The sequence below is a fragment of the Urocitellus parryii genome, chromosome 9 (genome assembly GCF_045843805.1).
Source record: "Urocitellus parryii isolate mUroPar1 chromosome 9, mUroPar1.hap1, whole genome shotgun sequence".
Taxonomy (NCBI): domain Eukaryota; kingdom Metazoa; phylum Chordata; class Mammalia; order Rodentia; family Sciuridae; genus Urocitellus; species Urocitellus parryii.
This window is the reverse complement of record NC_135539.1, coordinates 63313711-63334683: the sequence shown is the minus strand read 5'-3', so window position 1 is coordinate 63334683 and position 20973 is coordinate 63313711. Positions and strand designations below refer to the sequence as shown.

The 20973-nt window shown below is 37.8% G+C and overlaps 1 protein-coding gene across 5 annotated transcripts in view; it reads right to left on the bottom strand.

Moving 5' to 3' along the window:
• Positions 1-20973, bottom strand: part of Mllt10 (MLLT10 histone lysine methyltransferase DOT1L cofactor) — a 190230-nt gene that overhangs the window by 166444 nt on the left and 2813 nt on the right. For all 5 annotated transcript variants that reach the window (XM_077802629.1, XM_077802631.1, XM_077802633.1 and 2 more), the window contains exon 3: positions 19647-19726. In XM_077802629.1, the coding sequence (XP_077658755.1) occupies positions 19647-19726 (80 nt within the window). The remainder of the gene's footprint in view (positions 1-19646; positions 19727-20973) is intronic.

Here is a 20973-nt window from a genome sequence, read left to right as displayed (position 1 = left end):
AGCACCCGAGTTCAATCCCTGATACAAAAAAAAGATGGCATTGGAGAATTTGGAAACCCAAAGCCAAAAACCATGAACCTTGATCTCAGTCTAATGCCTTACACAAAAATTTATCCAAAATATATGACATATTAAATTTAAAGCAGAAAACAACAAAATTTTAAAGAAACAGAAGAAAAATCTTCAGGATTTAGATAATAGTTTATCAAACTTGAAAGTAAAAGTATGATCCATAATAAAAGGAAAAATTTACAAATTGCTTCATCAAAACTAATAAATCTGGGGCTGGGGATGTAGCTTAGTTGTACAGAATTTGCCTAGCACATGTGAGGCCCTGCATTCAATTCTCAGACCACCACCATCACCACCACACACACACACACACACACACACACACACACACACCCCACACACACACACAAATCACAAGTCAGAGAATCAAGAAGGTATGGACTATTCAAAATAAATACATGTATGAATAGAAAATGTCCCTGAAAAAGCCAGCCTCAGAACTGGGATATCTACTACACAAAGACTTTAAACAAGCATTTTTAAAATGCTCAAAAACCTTAAAAAAAAAAAAAAAAAAAAAGGTTGTGAAGAAAACAGTGTATGAACCAATTGAAAACATTAATAGTTAGAAAATATAAAAAGAAACCAAAAAGAAATTCCCAAGCTGAAAAGTATAATAACCAAAAAAAAAAAAAAAAATTCCCTAAAGGAGTTCAAAGCAGATCAGAGCATGCAGAAAATCGGCAAACTTGAAGATAGGACATGGAAATTATCAAGTCTGCAGAACAGAAAGAAAAAGACTGAAGAACAATGGCATATACCTGTAATCCCAGTGGCTTAGGAGGCTGAGGCAGGAAGATCGCAAGGTCAGCCTCAGCAAAAGCGAGGTGCTAAGCAACTCAGTGAGACCTTGTCTTTAAATAAAATACAAAAGACGGCTGGGGATATGGCTCAGTGGGTAAGCCCCTCATTAGTTCAATCCCTTGTATCAAAAAAAAAAGCCTGAAGAAAAGTGAACATGCCTAAGGAATCTATGGGACCAAATAGGTCAACATTTGCATTGTTTAAATCCCATAAGAAAGAAAAACACAGAGAGAATATCTCACTGAAAACTTCCCATATGTTATAAAAGAAATGAACATAAACATCCAAGAAGCTAAATGAACTCAAAGACCCACACTGAGGCACATATACTAAAATTTCAAAAGACAAAAGCCAGGTGTGAAGGCACACACCTATAATTCTGGTAGGTTGAGGCATTCCAAGTTCAAAGCCAGCCTCAGCAAGTTAGCTAGGCCCTCAGCAACTTAGTGAGACCTGTCTCAAAATAAAAAATAAAGAACTAGGGATGTGGCTCAGAGATAAGTACCTCTGGGTACCCCTCAGCCCATCCCAAAAAAAGAGAAAGAAAAGCCAAGAACATAACAGCACCTATAGTCCATTACTGGGTAAGATGAGGCAGGAAGATTACTTGCAGGCGTTCAAAAGAAGCTGAAGCAACACAGCAAAACCCCAATCCCAATCAATCAATAATGCTGAATAAACAAAAATAAAAGAAGGGGTGGGGTTGTAGTTCAGTGGTAGAGTGTTTGCTTAGCATGTGTTAGGCACTGGGTTCAATCCTCAGCACCACAAAAAATATATATAAATAAAGGTACTGTGTCCATCTACAACTAAATAAGATTTTCAAAAATAAAAGAGAATCTTAAAAGTAATGAGAGAGAGAAATGACTGTTCACCTCCCAAAGAGGACTGAAGCATATCAGAAATCTTGGAAGTCAGAATACAGCGGGCACACTTCAAAATTCTAAAGAACAGGGGCTGGGATGTGGCTCAAGCGGTAGCGCGCTCGCCTGGCATGCGTGCGGCCCGGGTTCGATCCTCAGCACCACATACCAACAAAGATGTTGTGTCCGCCGAGAACTAAAAAATAAATATTAAAAATTCTCTGTCTCTCTCTCTCTCTCCTCTCTCACTCTCTCTTTAAAAAAAAAAAAAAAAAAGAAGCAGTGTCTCTTCAAAAAAAAAAAAAAATTCTAAAGAACAAACTGTCCCAAGTACTCCAGAGGCTGAGGTAGGATTGCTTGACTCTAGAAGTTCAAGAAAAGCCCAGGTAATACAGGGAGATCCCATCTTGGAGAAAGGAAAGGAGTGAGAACTATCAAACCAAGAATTCTATATCCAGCAAAAAAAAGTCCTTCAAAGATGAAGGAGAAATTAAAAAAACTCAAAAGGATTAATTAAAAAGCAATTACAATGAAAAAAAATTTTAAATGAAAATTCCATTTAAAACATCAAAAATAAATTAATAAACTATTCCAACTAGGCAAATGACTTGTACATTAAAAACTTTAAAAGATGCTGAATAAAGAAAAGAATGTTGGGCTGGGTTTGTAGCTCAGTGGTAGAGCGCTTGCTTTGCATGCAAGAGGCACTGGGTTCGATCCTTTGCACCACATAAATATAAATAAAATAAAGATATTGTGTCCACCTACAACTTAAAAAAATTTTTTTAAAAAGAAAAGAATGTAAAGACATCCCAATACCCATGTCTCAGGATAGAGGACTTAATGATGCTAAAATGTCAATACTACCTATAGTGACCTACATAATCAATGAAATCCTATCAAAATCCCAATATCATTTTGTGGGGAAAATTTTTAAAAATTCACACTAAAGTTTATTTAAATCCTTAAGGGACCACAAAGAGTCAAACCTTGAAACAATAAATTTGAAGGATTCATACTTTCTGATTTCAATACATAATACCAAGTCAATGCATTGGCAAATGCCTTTAATTCCAGCTACTAGGTTTGAAGCAGGAGGACTGAAAGTTCAAGACCAGCCTAGGCAACTTAGGTAGACCCTATCTTAAAATAAATAAAAAAGGCTCTGGTAGAGTGCTCTTGAATTTTATATCAATAAAACTTCCAAAACAAGGCTGAGAGAGCAAATGATGAAAAGAAAAAAGAAAAAAAAAAACAAAAAACAACAGAATACCCAAATGTAGAATATCAACTAAAGGAAAATAAAAAGAGAAACAAAATGGGGCTGGGGATGTGGCTCAAGTGGTAGCACGCTCCCTGGCATGCATGCGGCCCAGGTTCGATCCTCAGCACCACATACAAACAAAGATGTTGTGCCCACTGAAAACTAAAAAAATAATTTTTTTTTTTTTAAAGAGAGAGTGAGAGAGTAGAGAGAGAGAGAGAGAATTTTAATATTTATTTTTTAGTTCTCGGCGGACACAACATCTTTGTTGGTATGTGGTGCTGAGGATCGAACCCGGGCCGCACGCATGCCAGGCGAGCGCGCTACCGCTTGAGCCACATCCCCAGCCCCAAATGTTTTTTTTTTTTTTTTTAGTTGTTGATGGACCTTTATTTTATTTATTTACATGTGGAGCTGAGAATCGAACTCACTGCCTCACACTTGCTAGACAAGTGCTCTATCACTGAGCTACAACCCCAGCCCCTAAATATATTTTTTAAAAAAATTCTCTCTCTCCCCCTCTCTCTCTCTTTCTCTCTTTAAAAAAAAAAAAAAAAAAAAAGAGAGAGAAACAAAATGTTTTAATAATAATGGCTGAGGGGCTGGGGCTGTAGCTCAGTGGCAGAGTACCTGCCTAGCATGCAAGAGGCACTAGGTTTGATCCATAGTACCACATAAACATAAACAAAATGAAGAAATACTCTTTATCCCTTCATGTACACCTACAAAAAAATTTAAAAGAAAAAATAATAAGGGCTGAAAATTTACTATAACTGATAACAAACAGCAAGTCATAGCAAATCTCAAGACAAGGAAAATTACCAAAAAACCTATACATTTAAACTGCAAAAAAAACAAAGGTAAAATCTTAAAAGAAGTCAGAGAAGATCACTGTACCTATAGGAGAACAAGGATAAAAAAAATGGACTTCCCATCAAAAACCATGCAAGGAAGGGCTGGGGCTCAACCTCAGTGGTAGAGCACTTGCCTAGAACAGGTGAGGCATTGGGTTCTATCCTCAGCACCACATAAATAATACAAAAATAAAGTTATGGGGCTGGGAATGTGGCTCAAGCATTAGCGTGCTCACCTGGCATGCGTAGTGCGCTGGGTTCGATCCTCAGCACCACATAAAAATAAAATAAAGATCTTGTGTCCACCAAAAACTAAAAAATAAATATTAAAAAAAAACTCTCTCTTTTAAAAAAATAAAAATAAAGTTATATTAAAAAAAATCCAAGGGAGAAGAGAGATGGAGTGAATATTAAAATGCTAAAAAAACTAGGTACATGGCCCATGCCATGCAATCACAATTCAGGAGGCAGCAGGACTTCAAGATCCAGGCCAGAATCAGCAATTTAGCTAAAACATAAGCAATGAGTGAGACCGTATCGAAAATAAAAAATAAAAAAGGGCTGGAGATGTGGCTCAGTGCTTAAGTGCCCCTGGGTTCAATCCCCAGTACCAAAAAAAAAAAACTGGTTTGCTCTCCACTAAATTGAACTCAATTGGGGCTGGGGATGTGGCTCAAGCGGTAGCGCGCTCGCCTGGCATGCGTGCGGCCCGGGTTCGATCCTCAGCACCACATACCAACAAAGATGTTCTGTCCGCCGAGAACTAAAAAATAAATATTAAAAATTCTCTCTCTCTCTCTCTCTCTCTTAAAAAAAAAAATAAATTGAACTCAATAACCCTTTCTGGAACATGCTCCAACAATGAGAAGAATAGCTGGGCATAGTGGCACACACCAACAATCCCAGCAACTCAGGGAGGCTTAGGCAAGATGATCCCAAGTCCAAGGCCAGCCACAGCAGCTAATGAGACCAGTCTCATTTTTAAAATTCAAAAGGGCTGAGAAGGCAGCCCAGTGGTAAAATGCCTCTCTGAGTGAAACCCTAGCACCAAAAAAAAAAAACACAAAAAAATTTCATGAACAGAGACACAGCTCATCTAAATTTCCCATCCCATCTTTAAAAGAAAATAATAAAGCTGGAACTAAACCAGTTAAAGGTATACATATACTGGCAGTAGTTAATAAATCTCAGAGAAGATCCAACCATAATAAAATAGTATCCTTATAAATGTTGCTATTTTTCCTAAATTAACATCAAGTTGAAGGCATTCACAAGTCATGAGCAAGCGCACACAGACACAAACACACAAACACTTCTACCAGGGAATGGGATTGGTGCTCAGAGGTAGAGCACATATTTTGAGGTCCTGTATTCAATCCCTAGAGTGCACGTGCACACACGCACACGGGTATACACACACAAAAAAAATTTATTTCTCTAAACTATAATCTGTACTAAAGCATATCACTTAAGAGCACCAACTCTGAAGTACCCAGAGTTCAAATCATGGCTCACTAATGTTTCATATAATTCAACAAATTACTAGATTTCTATATTACTAGTATTTACTTATCTCTTACCCACCCCCCCAAAAAAAAACAGTTAAGCATAACATCTATATCTCACTGTCCTATTGAGAGGGTGAAATTGCCTACTCCTCAATACTAAGTACCTGGCCTACAACCAGAGAACTATGCTACTTTGCAGATAAGAAAACTGAGGCTTAGATAAGCAATTGGTCACTTTTTTTTCTTGTAGTTGTAGATGGACAGCATGCTTTATTTTGTTTGTTTATTTATTATGTGGTGCTGAGGATCTAACCGAGTGCCTCACACTTGCAAGGCAAGTGCTCTATCACTGAGTTACAGCCCCAGCCCAACTGGTTCAGTCTAGTTGATCTGACGACTCCAAAGTCCATAGTCTTAACACTACTGCTATACTACCTGAGTGTCACTGGGTGAGATTTTGAATCATGGATTCTTTTTCTAAAATATTTTCCTTTACCACAATTACTCAAAAACGAGTATGCCTGCACTACTACTGATTTCAGAGCAAATTTTTTAGTAAAAATACATTAGAACAGAATAATGTTTTCCCTGTACTAGTAGTTTAAAAAAAACATAGGAGGGGCTGAGGTTGTGGCTCAGCAGTAGAGTGCTTGCCTAGCATGTGTGAGGCCCTGGGTTCAATCCTCAGCACCACATAAAAATACATAAATAAAATAAAGGTATTGGGTCCAACTACAACTAAAAAATACATATTAAAAAAAATACACACGCACAGGAGGCCAAAGGAAATAGCACATGCCTGTGATCCCATCTACTTAGAAGGCTCAAACTTGAAGACTGCAAGTTTGAGGCAAGCCAGACAACCTAGCAAGACTGTCTCAAAATAAAAACTAAAAAGGGCTGGAGAAGTACATTAGTGATAGAACATCCTTTGGTTCAATCCCCAGTACTGAAGGGGAGAAAAAAGGAAAAAAGGACTGGTAATATAGCTCAGTGGTAGAGTGCTAGAATGCCTGAGGCCCTGGATTCAAAATGGGGTGGGTGGACAAACAAATGGGGGTTGGGGGGAGGGGACAACTAGATAACTTTTAAGGACAAAATAATAGCAACATTTTTAATAGGAGATAATCTTGAGACAGAAAGGGATGTTAGGAGAATGGTAAAAAGAAGAGAAGGAGAGAGCCCAGCACCCTGGAAAATGCCTGTAATTCCAGCGGCTAGGGAGGCTGAGACAGGAGTATAGCAAGTTCAAAGCCAGACTCAGCAATGGCTGAGGTGATAAGCAACTCAGTGAGATGCTGTCTCTAAATAAAATACAAAATAGAGGGGGAGATGTGGCTCAGTGGTCCAGTGCCCAATTCCAATCCCTGATACCCAACACCCACTGCCCCCAAAAAAAGAAGGCAAGAAAGGCTAGTATGGGTACTATATTTGTAGAAAAATAAGGTATGTACATTCTTACACCCACATAAAGGCACTAGAAAATTTAAAAACTAAAACTAGGGAGTCGGAAAGAAAAATGGGTGAATGTGGGAAATTCAGGAGGAAGAATTTTTATTTTGTTATTGTTGTTTTAGGGTTTTTTTTTTTTTTTTGGATTATTTTGTGCTGAGGACTGAACTTAGCACCTCATGTCTACTAAGTACACACTCTATCACTAAGCTATACTCCCAGCTCTTGGGAAAGAGAATATTTACTGTACCATCTTTTTACATTTTTTTGACCAGATCATTATATCACCTTAGAAAAATAAAATAATTAAAGTATTACAATAATTTTAAAAAATTTGGTCTCAGATTATGATGCAAGAATATAGAGGTAGAGAAACTAAAGATACCTAGGATAGGATTTCTACTTAAGTAGAAAGTCCTGGAGGCAATTAGAAATAAGATCTGAAGTCTGGAAAAAATTGTTCAGGTGATGATGATACTGGTATCCAGAGGCACCCACATTGTATGCATAAATTCACCAAGGGTGAGTGCTGAAGGCCATTGCCAAGTAGGAATGACGCATCGAAATTTCCTTGCCAGCTTACCCCATGTTAAATGGAAATCCGCTGTGACATTGCATGTGTGTTTGAGAAAGGTGACCCTGCTCAAGGACCAGGGTGGATCCAGGTTTAGGGAGTATCCTGCAGGTTTTAGAAAGTATCTCGTTCCTTGGGTTTAGGGCGTTCCCGGTTTAAGACAATCTGGGTTTAGGGAAGTTCCAGGTTTAAGGTTATTGCTGCTGGGAATAGGGCATTCCTGCTGCCTGAGTTCCCGTTGAGTTCTCGTGGAATTGAGAAAGTTTTGGGGACGTGAATTGTACGGGAGAAATTGGATTTCCCCAGAATGTGTTTGTAGAGGCCGGTGTGAGTTCAGGAATAAAGAATTACTGTTTGAATCTACAAGGTGTGTGGTGGCTCATGATTCTGTGCCCAGCCAAGACTGCGGCAGGTGAGGTTATCAAACAGGCCAGAAAAGCAATCATGTAACTTAAATTTTAAAGTAAGAAAAGTAATGCCAAAAAAAATTCAGAGGCTATAAAAGAAAATAGCTACCCAGAAGTCATGAAAATAGTGTTTCAAGAAAGATAGCATGGATCTTGAGGGGTTTTGTTTATTGTGGTTTTTGGTTTTTTGTTTTGAAACAGGACCTCAACTATATTGTCAGGTTTGAAAGGAACTTGTGATCCTCTGGCCTCAGTCTCCCAAGTAGCTGGGATTATTGGCATGTGCCATGACACCCAGTTATAATCTTTGGCACAATGATTTTAAATGCTGAAAATAGGTTAAGTAGAATCGAAACTTTTTAAAAAGGGGATAGGCATTTAAAATTAGTCACAAAATTTAAGAGTGGTAAAGAGGCAAATGTAACAGTGTAATGGTCGAATCAAAATGTATGGTATTTTCTGTACTTACAAATAAAATTAATATTAAAAACCAGTATAAAGGACATCTATTGTTCATCTGCTTCATAAGCATCACCCTTCTTTTGTTAACAGTACCCACCCCCCTGCATTAGGGAAACTGCTCTTACCCCTGACTCCAACTATGTAGTTCTATTGAGGGTTGCCATTCATAGTACCCTCCCCACTCCAGCCAGAGGAATGGTGGGTACATGATCCAAGACAGGTCAGAGTCCTTCTCAGGATTCTTCAAGAAAACCCCTTCTCGTGGTAGAAGGGGCTGGGAAGATGAGAGCCAAGAGCTGCCAGCAGTCATGGTTCCAGCCTCATGTAGTAGAGAGTCTGTAGTATGAGAGAATGAAATCAACACGCAGAGAAACAAGAGATAAGAAGTGAAGTCCTAAACCCAATGGAAGAAGGAAGAGAAAACAAATATACTAATAATGTGACTAATTCAGCTGATGTAACTTAAGACCAGATTTGGTTCTCAGCTGCCTGGTAACCAGAACAAAAAGAAAAATAGAATATTTCATGTATCTAACAAAAAGGAAGAGATATACCAGATCCTCAAAGGAGATAATCTTCCTGAAGTTAAATCATTTAAAGAAATTCTTGCACATAGATCTTTATTTAAGGGTCACTGAAAGACAAAATGGACAGTGTCCATGATGAGTGTTATAGCAAATGAAAATTTCTTATGCTCTCATAATGACAACTGATATCATCAAACATAACTAAGAGACTAGAACACAGTAGGCTGTTGAAGAAGTGGAGCTAAAATCTATGGTTCTATTCCTTCAGGAAGTTTGAGAAAAAACGGGAAAAGGACAAAAGGGCGAAGTAAAAAGTGGAACCCATAGGAAAATTCAAAAACATGTATAATTTGAATGGGAAAAAATCAAGTAAAGAAAAAAGACAGACTGAAGATAGAAGACATAACTAGTAATTGATTTGAGGGCGGGGAGTGGTGGGGGGGAAGACCCTAGAAGAAATGGGAAGCCAGGCATGGTGAACCATGCCTATAATCCCAGTAACTCCAGAGGCTGAAGCAGGAGGATCACAAGATGAAGGCCAGTCTCAGCAACTTAGCAAAACCCTGTCTCAAAACTAAAGTACTAATGATATATCTCAGTGGTAAAGCTGGTACCACTGTACCAAGTACAATCCCCACTACCAAAAAAAATTTAAAAATTAAAAAAGGAAAAAAATGGGGAAAGAATATCAGAAACACAGGTAGTTAATTCCACTTAAAAACTATACCCTCTCCATCTACCTAAAAATATCAAATGACAATAATGAGATAAAGGTCCATAAAGCCACAAATACAAAAAAGAACACAGAGGAAGACAATAGCTATAAAATTTTAGAATCTAAAAAGGAGAAAGATATGTAGTAAGTGACTTCATAGGGGCACAAGGTGTAGCTCAGTGGTAAGAATGCATGCTAGGCCCTGGACTCAAATCTCCAGCACCAAAGAAAAAAAAAAAAAAGAAAACAAAGATTTCACAGAGTATAAAAATAAGCTGCAGGAAGACAAGCCCTAAAGAAATATATCTTACACCACACAGCACCAAAAATTAGAAGAACCTTCGGTACCAGGCAATAAGAAAAGGAAAATCCAAAGGAGAGGGGTTTCAGATGAGGCTAAAACCAGGAGGGAATGGACATAACTTGAAAAGCAATCAAACAATCTCTTTCTCTACTACACTACTAAGTAACTATTTATCTCCTATACTAGAAAAATATAATCCTTAATATTCTAGAGAAGGTATACCAGAAGAAATTAAGACTTGGGGACATTAGGATTAGCTGAGGTAAAAAGTATCAGGTTTAAAAAGAAGAATTAAATGAAAATCTAATTCTACATACTCAATTCCGGCATTCAAATAGTTCAAAGAATACTGGTAATCAAGTTTGCTGCCCTCAAACAAATAAATGGAGAGCTCTTTGAATAAACTGAGAACCCATCTGGTCACCTAGAATGCAGTCAATCAGTTTCCAATCAATCCTTCAGGAGCCTGTCTTAAATTTGAATCAATGGCTAAGAGTCACCTGTTTTTTTTAAGGAGTCTCTAACAAGAAAGATCAAAGCAAAAAATACAAAGGAAAAGTTTCACAAGAAAACATCAGACAACTAAAACAAAACAAAACCCCAATTAATATTCTCAGAAAGGATACTGCATCCAAAGAACAAAAAGTTACATATGGTGATGCACATCTGAAATCTCCACTACTTTTAAGAGACTAAGGCAGGAGGATCGTTAAGTTTAAGGCCAGCCCAGGCAACTTAGTGAGATCCTGTCTCAAAACAAAATAAAATAAAAAAGGCTGGGAACAGAGCTCAGTAGAAAGTACCTCTGGATTCAATCCCCAGTACTGGCGGGGAAAAACTCAACAACGTATTTTTTATGCACCTTTTCCTATGAAGCTCTTAGAGATATGCCAACCTAAACAAGAACCATTAAATATGAAGAAATGGAGACTAGGAAAAAAGGGAATCCAACAAAAGCAGGAAGAAAATATCCTGAAAAAGTGTCAAAGGAAAATTCCAGACCTGTTCCTATAAGATGATCCTAAAGAGCAGTCAGTCCAGGTGAAATCACGTAGATGAAACCTAGAAGGTCTTCTGGTTTGAAAAGAAGAAGAAAACAAAAGAAAGGTGGGGGGAAAAAAGTAAAGAGAAGACAGGGGAAAGAGCAGTAACAGAGGCATAGGAATGAAAAGAAATGAAGGAGAAAAGAGGAAGCAGAGGGAAAAAGCAAGAGGAGAGCAGGAGAAAAGATGAAGGGAGAAAGGGAGAAGGAAGGAGGAAGAGAATGAGGAAGAAAAGAACAGGACCAAGGATGGGAGTTGTATATGTAGCTCAGACCCTAGATTACATCCCCAGACACACATACACACACACACACACACACACACACACACACACACGCACACACACGCACGCACACGCACGCACGCACGCGCGCGCGCAGAGGACCAAGGAAAGGAAGAAAAGTGGTAAAGGAAAAGACAATAGAGAAGAAAGGAAGAGGGCTGAGGTTGTGGCTCAGAGGTAGAGTGCTCGCCTAGCATGCATGAGGCACTAGATTCGATCCTCAGCACCACATAAATGTAAAATAAAGATATTGTGTCCACCTAAACTTAAGAATAAATATTTAAAAAAAAAAAAAAGGAAAAAATCTATATACTACCTGATAGGTTAACCAAATGGGAAGATTTTAAGAGGAAAGATTTAGCCTTAGACAAAAAGCATAAAGAAAATGAAATTTTAGGCTGGGCATAGTAGCACATGCCTATAATCTCAATGATTCCAGAGATTGAGGCAGGAAGATCTCAAGTTTGAGGCTGACCTAAGCAACTTAGTGAGAACCTGCTTCAAAAAATATAAAGGGTAGCTCAATGTAGCTAATGGTTAAGTGCCCCTAGGTTCAATCCCCAAAACAAAAATAATAAAAAAAATAAAATTTTAAAAGGGCTAGGAATGTAGCTCAGTAATTCAACACCCAATACCAAAATAGAAAAAAGAAAAAAGAAAGGTCTAAAGTAATGAGCCCCATGAGGCAAACAAACGCTGCTTGCCAAAACCCACTTCTCTCTTCTTACATACTATAACAGAGTTCTTCAGTGGGCTCAACTTCAAGACCACACTTTGCTACTTCCCTAACAATTAAGAGCCAGTAAAATCAACTCTAAGTTGTTGGGTAAGATATCTAGGAGGACTTAAGAGTACAACTCAGTTGAGAGGGAAATCATATTAACACCTTACCCTCCCCACCACTTTTATATCTGCCTATAACTTCTTTGTGCTATCATAACAACTACAGATCCAACTGCAATGCTATGGCCATGAAACAAACCTAAAAATAAAAAGTATGTGCCAAAGGTGGTATAATAGGAAGACAGATGGTATAATAGGAAGACACCCAATCCCTGGTGTCCACACAGAGCTTTCATAAAAAACTATAAAATGTCTTTTTGAACTCCTTTAAGGAAAAGAATAAGCCCCTAATTTGCAGAAGTAATTATACTATGGTCTTTGTTATTAGTGGTCAAACACAGTTCTCAACACTAGCATCAACAGGGTGAAAGAAGTTGAAGCCAGATCACCCTGACATACCCAAATATAGTTCACAAAATACAGAGAAGAAATGCAAAATATTTCCCAGTGACACTTTTACAACTCACAATAAGGGAACAGGAATTTCAAGGAAGACAACGCCTACTGAATATTAGATTGCAGTCAAAAATAACAAAGCATATGAAGACATCTATCTCCACAGGTAAAGAATTTCAAAATATCTGAGCAGTGTTTTTTTGTTTTGTTGGAACCAGGAATTGAAATCAGGAGTGTTTTACCACTGAGCCATATCCCTAGCCCATTTTATTTATATATATATATATATATATATATATATATATATATATATATATATTTTTTTTTTTTTTTTTTTTTTTTTTTTTCCCTCGAGACAGGATCTCACTAAGTGCTTAGGGCCTGGCTAAACTGCTGAGGCTAGCTTTGAACTTGCAATCCTCCTTCCTCAGCCTCCCAAGTCACTGGGATTACAGGCATGCACCACCATTCCTAGCTCTGAGCAGTTTTAAAATAAATTTTTGTTTTGTTCTTTTGGTACTAGGGATTGAACCCAGGATCACTTTACTCACCCCTAGCCCTTTTTATTTCTGAGACAGGGTCTTGCTAAAGTTGTCCACACCAGCCTTAAACTTGCTACTGTAACTGTCTCAGTTTCCCAAGGAGCTGGAATTACAGGCGTGCACCACTGAACCTGCATTTGTAAAATAAGTATGTTTTAAATGTTCAAATAAAAAGAACATAAAACTTAAGCAAATAGCAAGATATTCTAAAAAGAGATAGATATATTTTCTCAAAGACTTGAAAGAGGACAAACAGAAGTTCTACATGTGGTTTACTATGGGCAGGTGTCCTCCCACAGTTTACTATGAAAAAAATTACTCACTGGGTTAGCAGTAAGCATACATTTGAAGACAGAGCTAAAGAGTCACCCCAATACAGATATAAAATAGAAAAAAAGAAAACTTAAAAGACATGGAAAACACAATGAAAATTCCAAACATACATATAAACAAACAGTTTAGGAGAAAGTGATAAAGTTTGAAAATATACCAAAGTGGAAGAAGGACACTGAATTCTCAGAATGAAAAAAAAAAAAAAAAAAAAAAGCCAGGCATGGTGACATGCACCTGTAATCCCAGCAGCTCAGTAGACTGAAGCAGGAGAATTGCAAGTTCAAAGCCAGTATCAGCAATTTAGCAAGGTCCCAACCCAACTTAGCAACTCCTTGTCTCAAAATAAAAAGTGCTAGAGATGCGGTTCAATGCTTAAGCGCCCCTGGGTTCAATCCCTAATACAAAAAAAATAATAATAATGAAAAAGAAAGTCCAGACTATCAAAAGACCATCTAGCCACGGGGTGGCACACGCCAGAGACTCAGTAGGCTGAGGCAGGAGGATCGTGGGTGCAAAGCCAGCCTCAACAAAAGCAACTCAGGTACCAAGCAACTCAGTGAGACCTTGTCTCTAAATAAAGTACAAAAAAGGGCTGGGGATGTGGCTCAGTGGTTGAGTGCCCCTGAATTCAATCCCTGGTACCCCCCCTCTTTTAGCATAAATAGATATCAAAAACAAACTATAATAAAATCTTAGTTATAAGAAAACAGCTATTATGCTAAAAATCAAAGTAGCATACAAGAGCAAAATAATGAAATACTTAAACATTTAAAAAAAAAAAAGGGAAAAAAAGAAAAAAGTAACAGAAGTTGGATAAGGTGGTACATGCCTACAATCCCAGGGACTCAGAGGCTAAGGCATGGATATCACAAATTCAAGGTAAACCTGATTAACTTAGTGAGAACCTGTCTCAAAAAAAGGGGGGAAAAAAGGCGGGGCTGGGAATACAGCTTAGTGGTAAAGCACCTCTGAGTTCAATCCTCAGGGGGAAAAAAAAATACATAGAGGCAGGAGGATGGGGAGTAAAAAGACTTTTCCATAGATTCTGAAGGAAAACACATAACAAAAACCTCAAAAGAAAAAAAACACTGCAAAATCAAGGAAAACTGGGTTTGGGGAGCTCCGTGAGCAAGCACAAATTGAGCAAGCACAATTAAAAAAAAAAAAAAAAAAAACCACCACCACAACAATAACAACTAGGTCAAATATGTAGCTATATCATCACAAGTTGAGAATACATATATAGTATGATACCACTCCTGGAAGTAAAAAATACTATACATATGGAGTTCACATGTATGTATATGTATAATATGCCAGTTTGAATACATATATAGTATGATACCATTCCTGGAATGAAAAAGTACTATACATATGAAGTTCACATGTATGTATAATATGTAAGTATTAAAACAGATGGAGCTCAGCAAGGTAGTACACAGCTACAATCTCAGCTAGAGAGGATGAGACTAGAGAATCATAAATTTGAGGACTGGCTACTTAGTGATACTCTAGAAAGAGAGAATTTTTTTTTTAATATTTATTTTTTAGTTTTTGGCGGACACAACATCTTTGTTTTGTATGTGGTGCTGAGGATCGAACCCAGGCCACACACATGCCAGGCGAGCGCGCTACCACTTGAGCCACATCCCCAGCCCTTAGTGATACTCTATCTCAAAACAAAATACTAAAACTTTTTTAAAAGACTGGAGCTGAAGTCTATTGGTAAAGTATCTCTGGCTTCAAACCCAATACCCCAAAAAAATAAAACTTAGATGGAGCTACTCAGGAAGCTGAGACATGAGTATCACAAGCTCAAGGCCAGTCTAGAATACTTAGATGTCAAAATGAAAATTAAAAAGGGCTGGGGATGTAGCTCATTGGTAAAGTGCCCTTGGGTTCAATCCCCAGTTGAGGGGTGGGAAGAGGAGGCGGGGGCATGGCCAAATTTTCCCTCAGTCCCACCTAACTAACTACTTTCAATTGCCTCTTTCCTTATAAACATCCAATCTAATCCTCGAACCTCTTCTCTCTCCAATGCACTATTATAAGACTTCTGCCCAAACCAGAGAACTATAATTGCTGTCTCAAGAACTTCTTAATCCTCTGTATGGTAACAGTGTTACTATCAATTACTATTTCCTGAAAACCCAGTTGTCTGTTCTCTTGCTTTCCCAAATGTGGATTTTTCACCATAGTTCTGTCTTCATTTTTACCAAAAGTGTCATTTGATTCCCAATTCCCTCTACACAATTCCAACTCTAACTTCACTCCATTAACTTTATTCTAAATTTCCAATAAAACATCCTAATAGTTCTGAACATGGAGGTATATGCCTGTAATTCCTGCTACTCAGGAGGCTGAAGCAGAAGAATTGCAACTTTCAAGGTCAGCCTGAGCAATTTAGGAAGACCCTGTCTCAAAAACAAATTTTTAAAAGGGACTAAGATGTAGCTCACTTGACTAGCATGTACCAGGTCCTCTCTTCAATCCCTAGTACTAGAAAAAAAATCCTAGCAGCATATAAACCAACACGCCCCAAACAGATTTGTCCTTAATGCTTCATTTGCTCTCTTCTATTTTCTCATGTTTCTCTATTAATATTACTCTGGATGCTGTCTGGTTTTGTTTGTTTATTTATTTATTTACATATGTATGTATTCTTTGGTGGAGAGGACTGAATCCAGGATATACCACATGATAAACACACTCTACCACTAAGCTTCTCTCTCAGTCCTAACTCCTATTAATGATATCACCATTTCAGAGTGATCGGCCTTGATATCTTTTTTGGGGGACAGGGGATTACTGGGGATTGAACTCAGGGGAACTCAACCACTGAGCCACATCCCCAGCCCTATTTTGTATTTTATTTAGAGACAGGGTCTCATTGAGTTGCTTAGTGCCTCTCCATTGGTGAGGCTGGCTTTGAACCCATGATGATCCTGCCTCAGTCTCCTGAACCACTGGGATTATAGGCATGTGCCACTATGCCCAGCTAGCCTTGATATCTTCAAATCACCTTTAACTGGTTCCCTTTCTTTTAGTGTTTTATCACAAGTTCAAGGTCAGCCTGATTAACTTAGTGGGAGCCTGACTCAAAAGAAAGGAAATAAAAAAGAGGGGGTAGGGGGGCTGGGAATATAGCTTAGTGGTAAAGCACCCCTGAGTTCAAAAAAGAAGGAAGCAAGCACACAGATGAAAGTTGAAATAAAATTAAGACTAATTCAATTCTCTTTCTGGTTCATGGACATATTTCCATGTTAGAGTTTTTGGTTCCTATATTTCTGTCATTTCATGTTTCAAGAAAATTCTCCCTCTATTTCTATTCTCTACTTTTCTATTCCTATATCTTTTTTTTTTTTGGGGGGGGGGGGGGGACTCAGGATTGAACCCAGGAGAACTTTACCACTGAGCTACATCCATAGCCCTTTTTATTTTTCATTTTGAGATAGGGTCTCACTAAGTTGCTGAAGCTAACCTTGAACTTGCAATCCTCTCAAGCTGCTTGCCCAGCTCTACTACAATCTTTATGGTCATTATCTCAAATCCTCCTCTTTCGGTTTCTAACCTTGCCTTTCAAATCCATCTTCTATACTACTAATCTACTCTTTTGAAAAGACTGCTTTATCTTTCTGGATCATTACTGTTCCAGAATAAACAGCCAGCTCACTTCTGAGAGAAGTGAACAGAGATCTCCTTGTGTAATCAGAGATCTCCTTACTGTTTCTGACCAACTTGACCCTACTCTCAGATCAGGGCTAAAAGGTCCAGAGCTAAGTACCTCACTCCACCCAAACCGTTCTTTTCCCTAAAGGAACATGAAATTGGGATTGAGATTTTAGTCTCTTGAAACATGAAACAGAAAATATCAGGAGGTGCCAAGCACAGTGGCACATGCCTGTAATCCCAGTGGCTTGGGAGGCTGAGACAGGAGGATCACAAGTTCAAAGCCAGCCTCAGCAACTTAGCAAGGCCTTAAGAAACTCAGCAAGATCCTCTCTATAAATAAAATATAAAAAGGGCTGGGAATGTGGCTCAGTGGTTAAGTGACCCTGGGTTCAATCCTCACTACCAATACCTGACCTCCGAAAAAAAACCTCAAGAGATTTGATAGGATGATCATATGAGCTAATTGATATAAAACATTTCAGCACAGTATCTGGCACATAATAATCACTCAAATAGTTAACTACTGATTCTTGGGAGTAAATAACTAAGAAATCTTCAAAAGAAAAAGAAAGAAGCAGGGCTGGGGTTATAGTTCAGTGGTACAGTGTTCGCATACCACATGCAAAGCCCTGGGTTTGATCCTCAACACCACATAAAAATAAATAAATAAATAAAGGTATTGTGTCCAACTACAGCTAAAAAATAAAATATTTTTTAAAAAAGGGGGGGGCTGGGGATGTGACTCAAGCAGTAGTGCGCTCGCCTGGCATGTGTGCGGCCTGGGTTTGATCCTCAGTACCTCATACAAACAAAGATGTTGTGTCCGCCGAGAACTAAAAAATAAATATTAAAAAAAAAAAAAAAGGAAGCAAGCAAACAGACGAAAGTTGAAATAAAATTAAGACTAATTCAATTCCCTTTATGGTTCATGGACATATTTCCATGTTAGACTTTTGGTTCCTGTATCTTTCAAATAAAATGCCCTTTCTTTGCTTCTATAGTCTTAGAATGAGATTCTTCATCTTACAAAGGACCCTAACTTTTATAATTGTACACTAAAGAATTTAGAGGAGAGGCTGGGGCTGTGGCCCAGCAGTAGTGCACTTGCCTGGCATGTGAGAGGCACTGGGTTCAATTCCCAGCACCACGTATAAAAAAATAAATAGATAAGTAAGATAAAGATCTATCAACAATTTAAAAAAATCTAAAAAAAAAAAATTTAGAGGAGATTGTTCCTCTTTTTTGAAACCTTTAAGGGCCCTTACATCCCATCAAATGAAGTTAAAATAAAACATACCCCCCAATGTACCTCCCAATATTCCTTTTTCAGTAACTACCTTATTTACCTTGACACCTTGATCACATTCATAGAAAATAAAGGAATAAAAACAAACAAGTGATATTTAAGACACTCTACCACACCCTAGGTATCACTTTGTCCTCTCTTCTGATGCCCACCTTTCTCTTTTTTTGTGTGTGTGTTGGGGATCGATCGAACCCAGGGCCTTGTACATCACCTATTTTCAAATGTTTTCTGGCCTTCAATCTACTGTGGCACCCCTAGAAAAATCTCACCTATCAGTATTTATTGATAAAGTGTGAAATTATTTTGCTTGGGGACCTATCTACTCCAAACCATAACATGCTACAAAAAAAAAAAAGTTGAAGAGTAAACCTATACATACTTAAAATTATTATGGTTGATTAAATCCTCCATTTGCTAAAAATCCCATTATTTTAACACTATAACAATAACTATAATTCTGCTATAATGCATTCTCAAACACAACCAAAGCTTATCAACTACAAAAATATTGCTGAGGCTCACAATCTGGCTTCTAGGCCATAATTCTACTGATTCAAAATGATGCTGGCAAAAACAGTAACTTCTACTTTTGCTATATGCATAAAGAAGAGAAGTGGAAATGTTTGTTTTCTACCTTCTATCAAATTGTGTAATAAGTAATGAGAGAAACTATCACACTGCAAACAGTTATACTTTTTTATGACTAATGAAGATTGGCCACCAAGAATAAATAAACCTCACTCATTCTTATGGAGGTTTACAAAGTGTTCAGAAAGAAGGTAGCCAAATAAGAAAAGAAGAAAGGCCCTTATGTTGCTCTGTCAAAAGGAATGAATGTATGAAAATACTGAGCGTTAAAAATCTATTAATTCACATAAAAGAATTAGGGTAATGGATAAATTTGGGCATTTTCCTCCCCCGTCAGAAAAAATATCAATATAACTTGGTCATGCTTCTACTGCCACTTATATTCCATGATTACCAATGTATCCTTCAAACCACTTCAGGTTTCTTGATTCCATAGTTAAAATAGCCTGAATATGACTATTTATATCTTTACTTTTTCAAAGTATCCATCAACATACACTTATTTGGTTCGACTTGTTTTTCAGATTTTAAAAAATCTGTTTAAAACTCCCAAGTCAAGGGGCTGAGGCTGTAGCTCAGTGGCAGAGCACTTGCCTAGCATGTGTGAGGCACTGGGTTCGATCCTTAGCATCATATAAAAATAAACAAAGAAAGGCATTCTGTCCTTCTACAACTACAAAAATAAATATATAAATAAAACTCCAAATCAATATTTGGCCCAAGTTCCCAGTTAAGTTATAATAGCTGAACAAAAGACTGACAAATCTTCAAACTGCAAAAAGTGTGGCATCCTAAGCTCCTAAGTATTTTAATGTTTCTGATAACAGTCCTTACCACTCTGGCTGCTCTCTCTTGAGATTCACATTTCCTGCAAAACCATGGTCCAGTGGGTACTTGAACAATGCCATAGCAAGCTGTTGGGAAACAAAATGTTTTGAAACATTTAGACTTGAAAAATTATGAAAAATCAAATAACCTTTTCAAAGCCCTACTAAACCAACTGCCTTTCAAACTATTCATTAATGGCTTTACAGAGAATTATAATACTTACATCTTATTTACCACATGTATATAGCTGTTTAACTAAAAACTAAATTTATATAACAACAAAAATGCTATGCCTCATATGGTCATAGTAGCACACTCTAATCCCAACTACTCTTATTTTTTTTTTTTTGGTTTTTTTTTTTTGTATTTTGGCAAGTACCAGGGATTGAACTTAGAGACACTCGACCCCTGAGTACCATCCCAAGCCCTATTTTGTATTTTACTTAGAGACAGAGTCTCACAGAGTTGCTTAGCACCTTGCTTTTGCTGAGGCTGGCTTTGAACTTGCCATTCGCCTGCCTCAGTCTCCAAAACCATGGAGATTACAGGCGTGCTCCACCATGCCTAACTGTCCCTGCTACTCTTGAGGCTAAGGCAAGAGGATGGCAACTTTGAGGACAGCCTGGGCAACTTAGCAAGACTCTGTCTCAAAATTGCTTTGTCTTGTTTTAGTACTGAGTATTGAACTCAGAGGCACTTAACCACTGAGCCACATCCTCAGCCCTTTTTTATATTTTATTTAGAGACAGGTCTTGCTGAGTTACTTACGGCCTCGCTAAATTACTGAAGCTGGCTTTGAACTCATGATCCTCCTGCCACAGCCTCAAGCCCCTGGGATTACAGGCGTGCACCACTACACCTGGCTCAAAATGGTTTTTAAAAAGAGCCGGGAAGGTAGTGAAACAATGAAGCAGTTGCCTAGCATGTTTAAGGTCCAGGCTTCATTCCCCACAGGCACACAAAAAATTTTTTTTTCCTTTGTAGTACTGGGGATTGAACTAAGGGGAACTCAACCACAGAGCCACATCCACAGCCCTATTTTGTATTTTATTTAGAAACAGGGTCTCACTGAATTGCTTAGCACCTCACTTTTGCTGGGGCTGGCTTTGAACTAGTGAACTTCCTGCCTCATCCTCCCAAATGGCAGGGATTACAAAGGTGCACCACTGTGCCTAGCTATAATTTTTTTAAATCATACTATAATAAGCAATTATGTAAAATTTAATATAAGATTTTTTGCATAAAAAACTCAGAAATACATTAAATCATTCCTATAGCCTATAGTTTAAGGAGAAAGAATTTTAGATTTATTGAAAATATTTCCAAATCATCT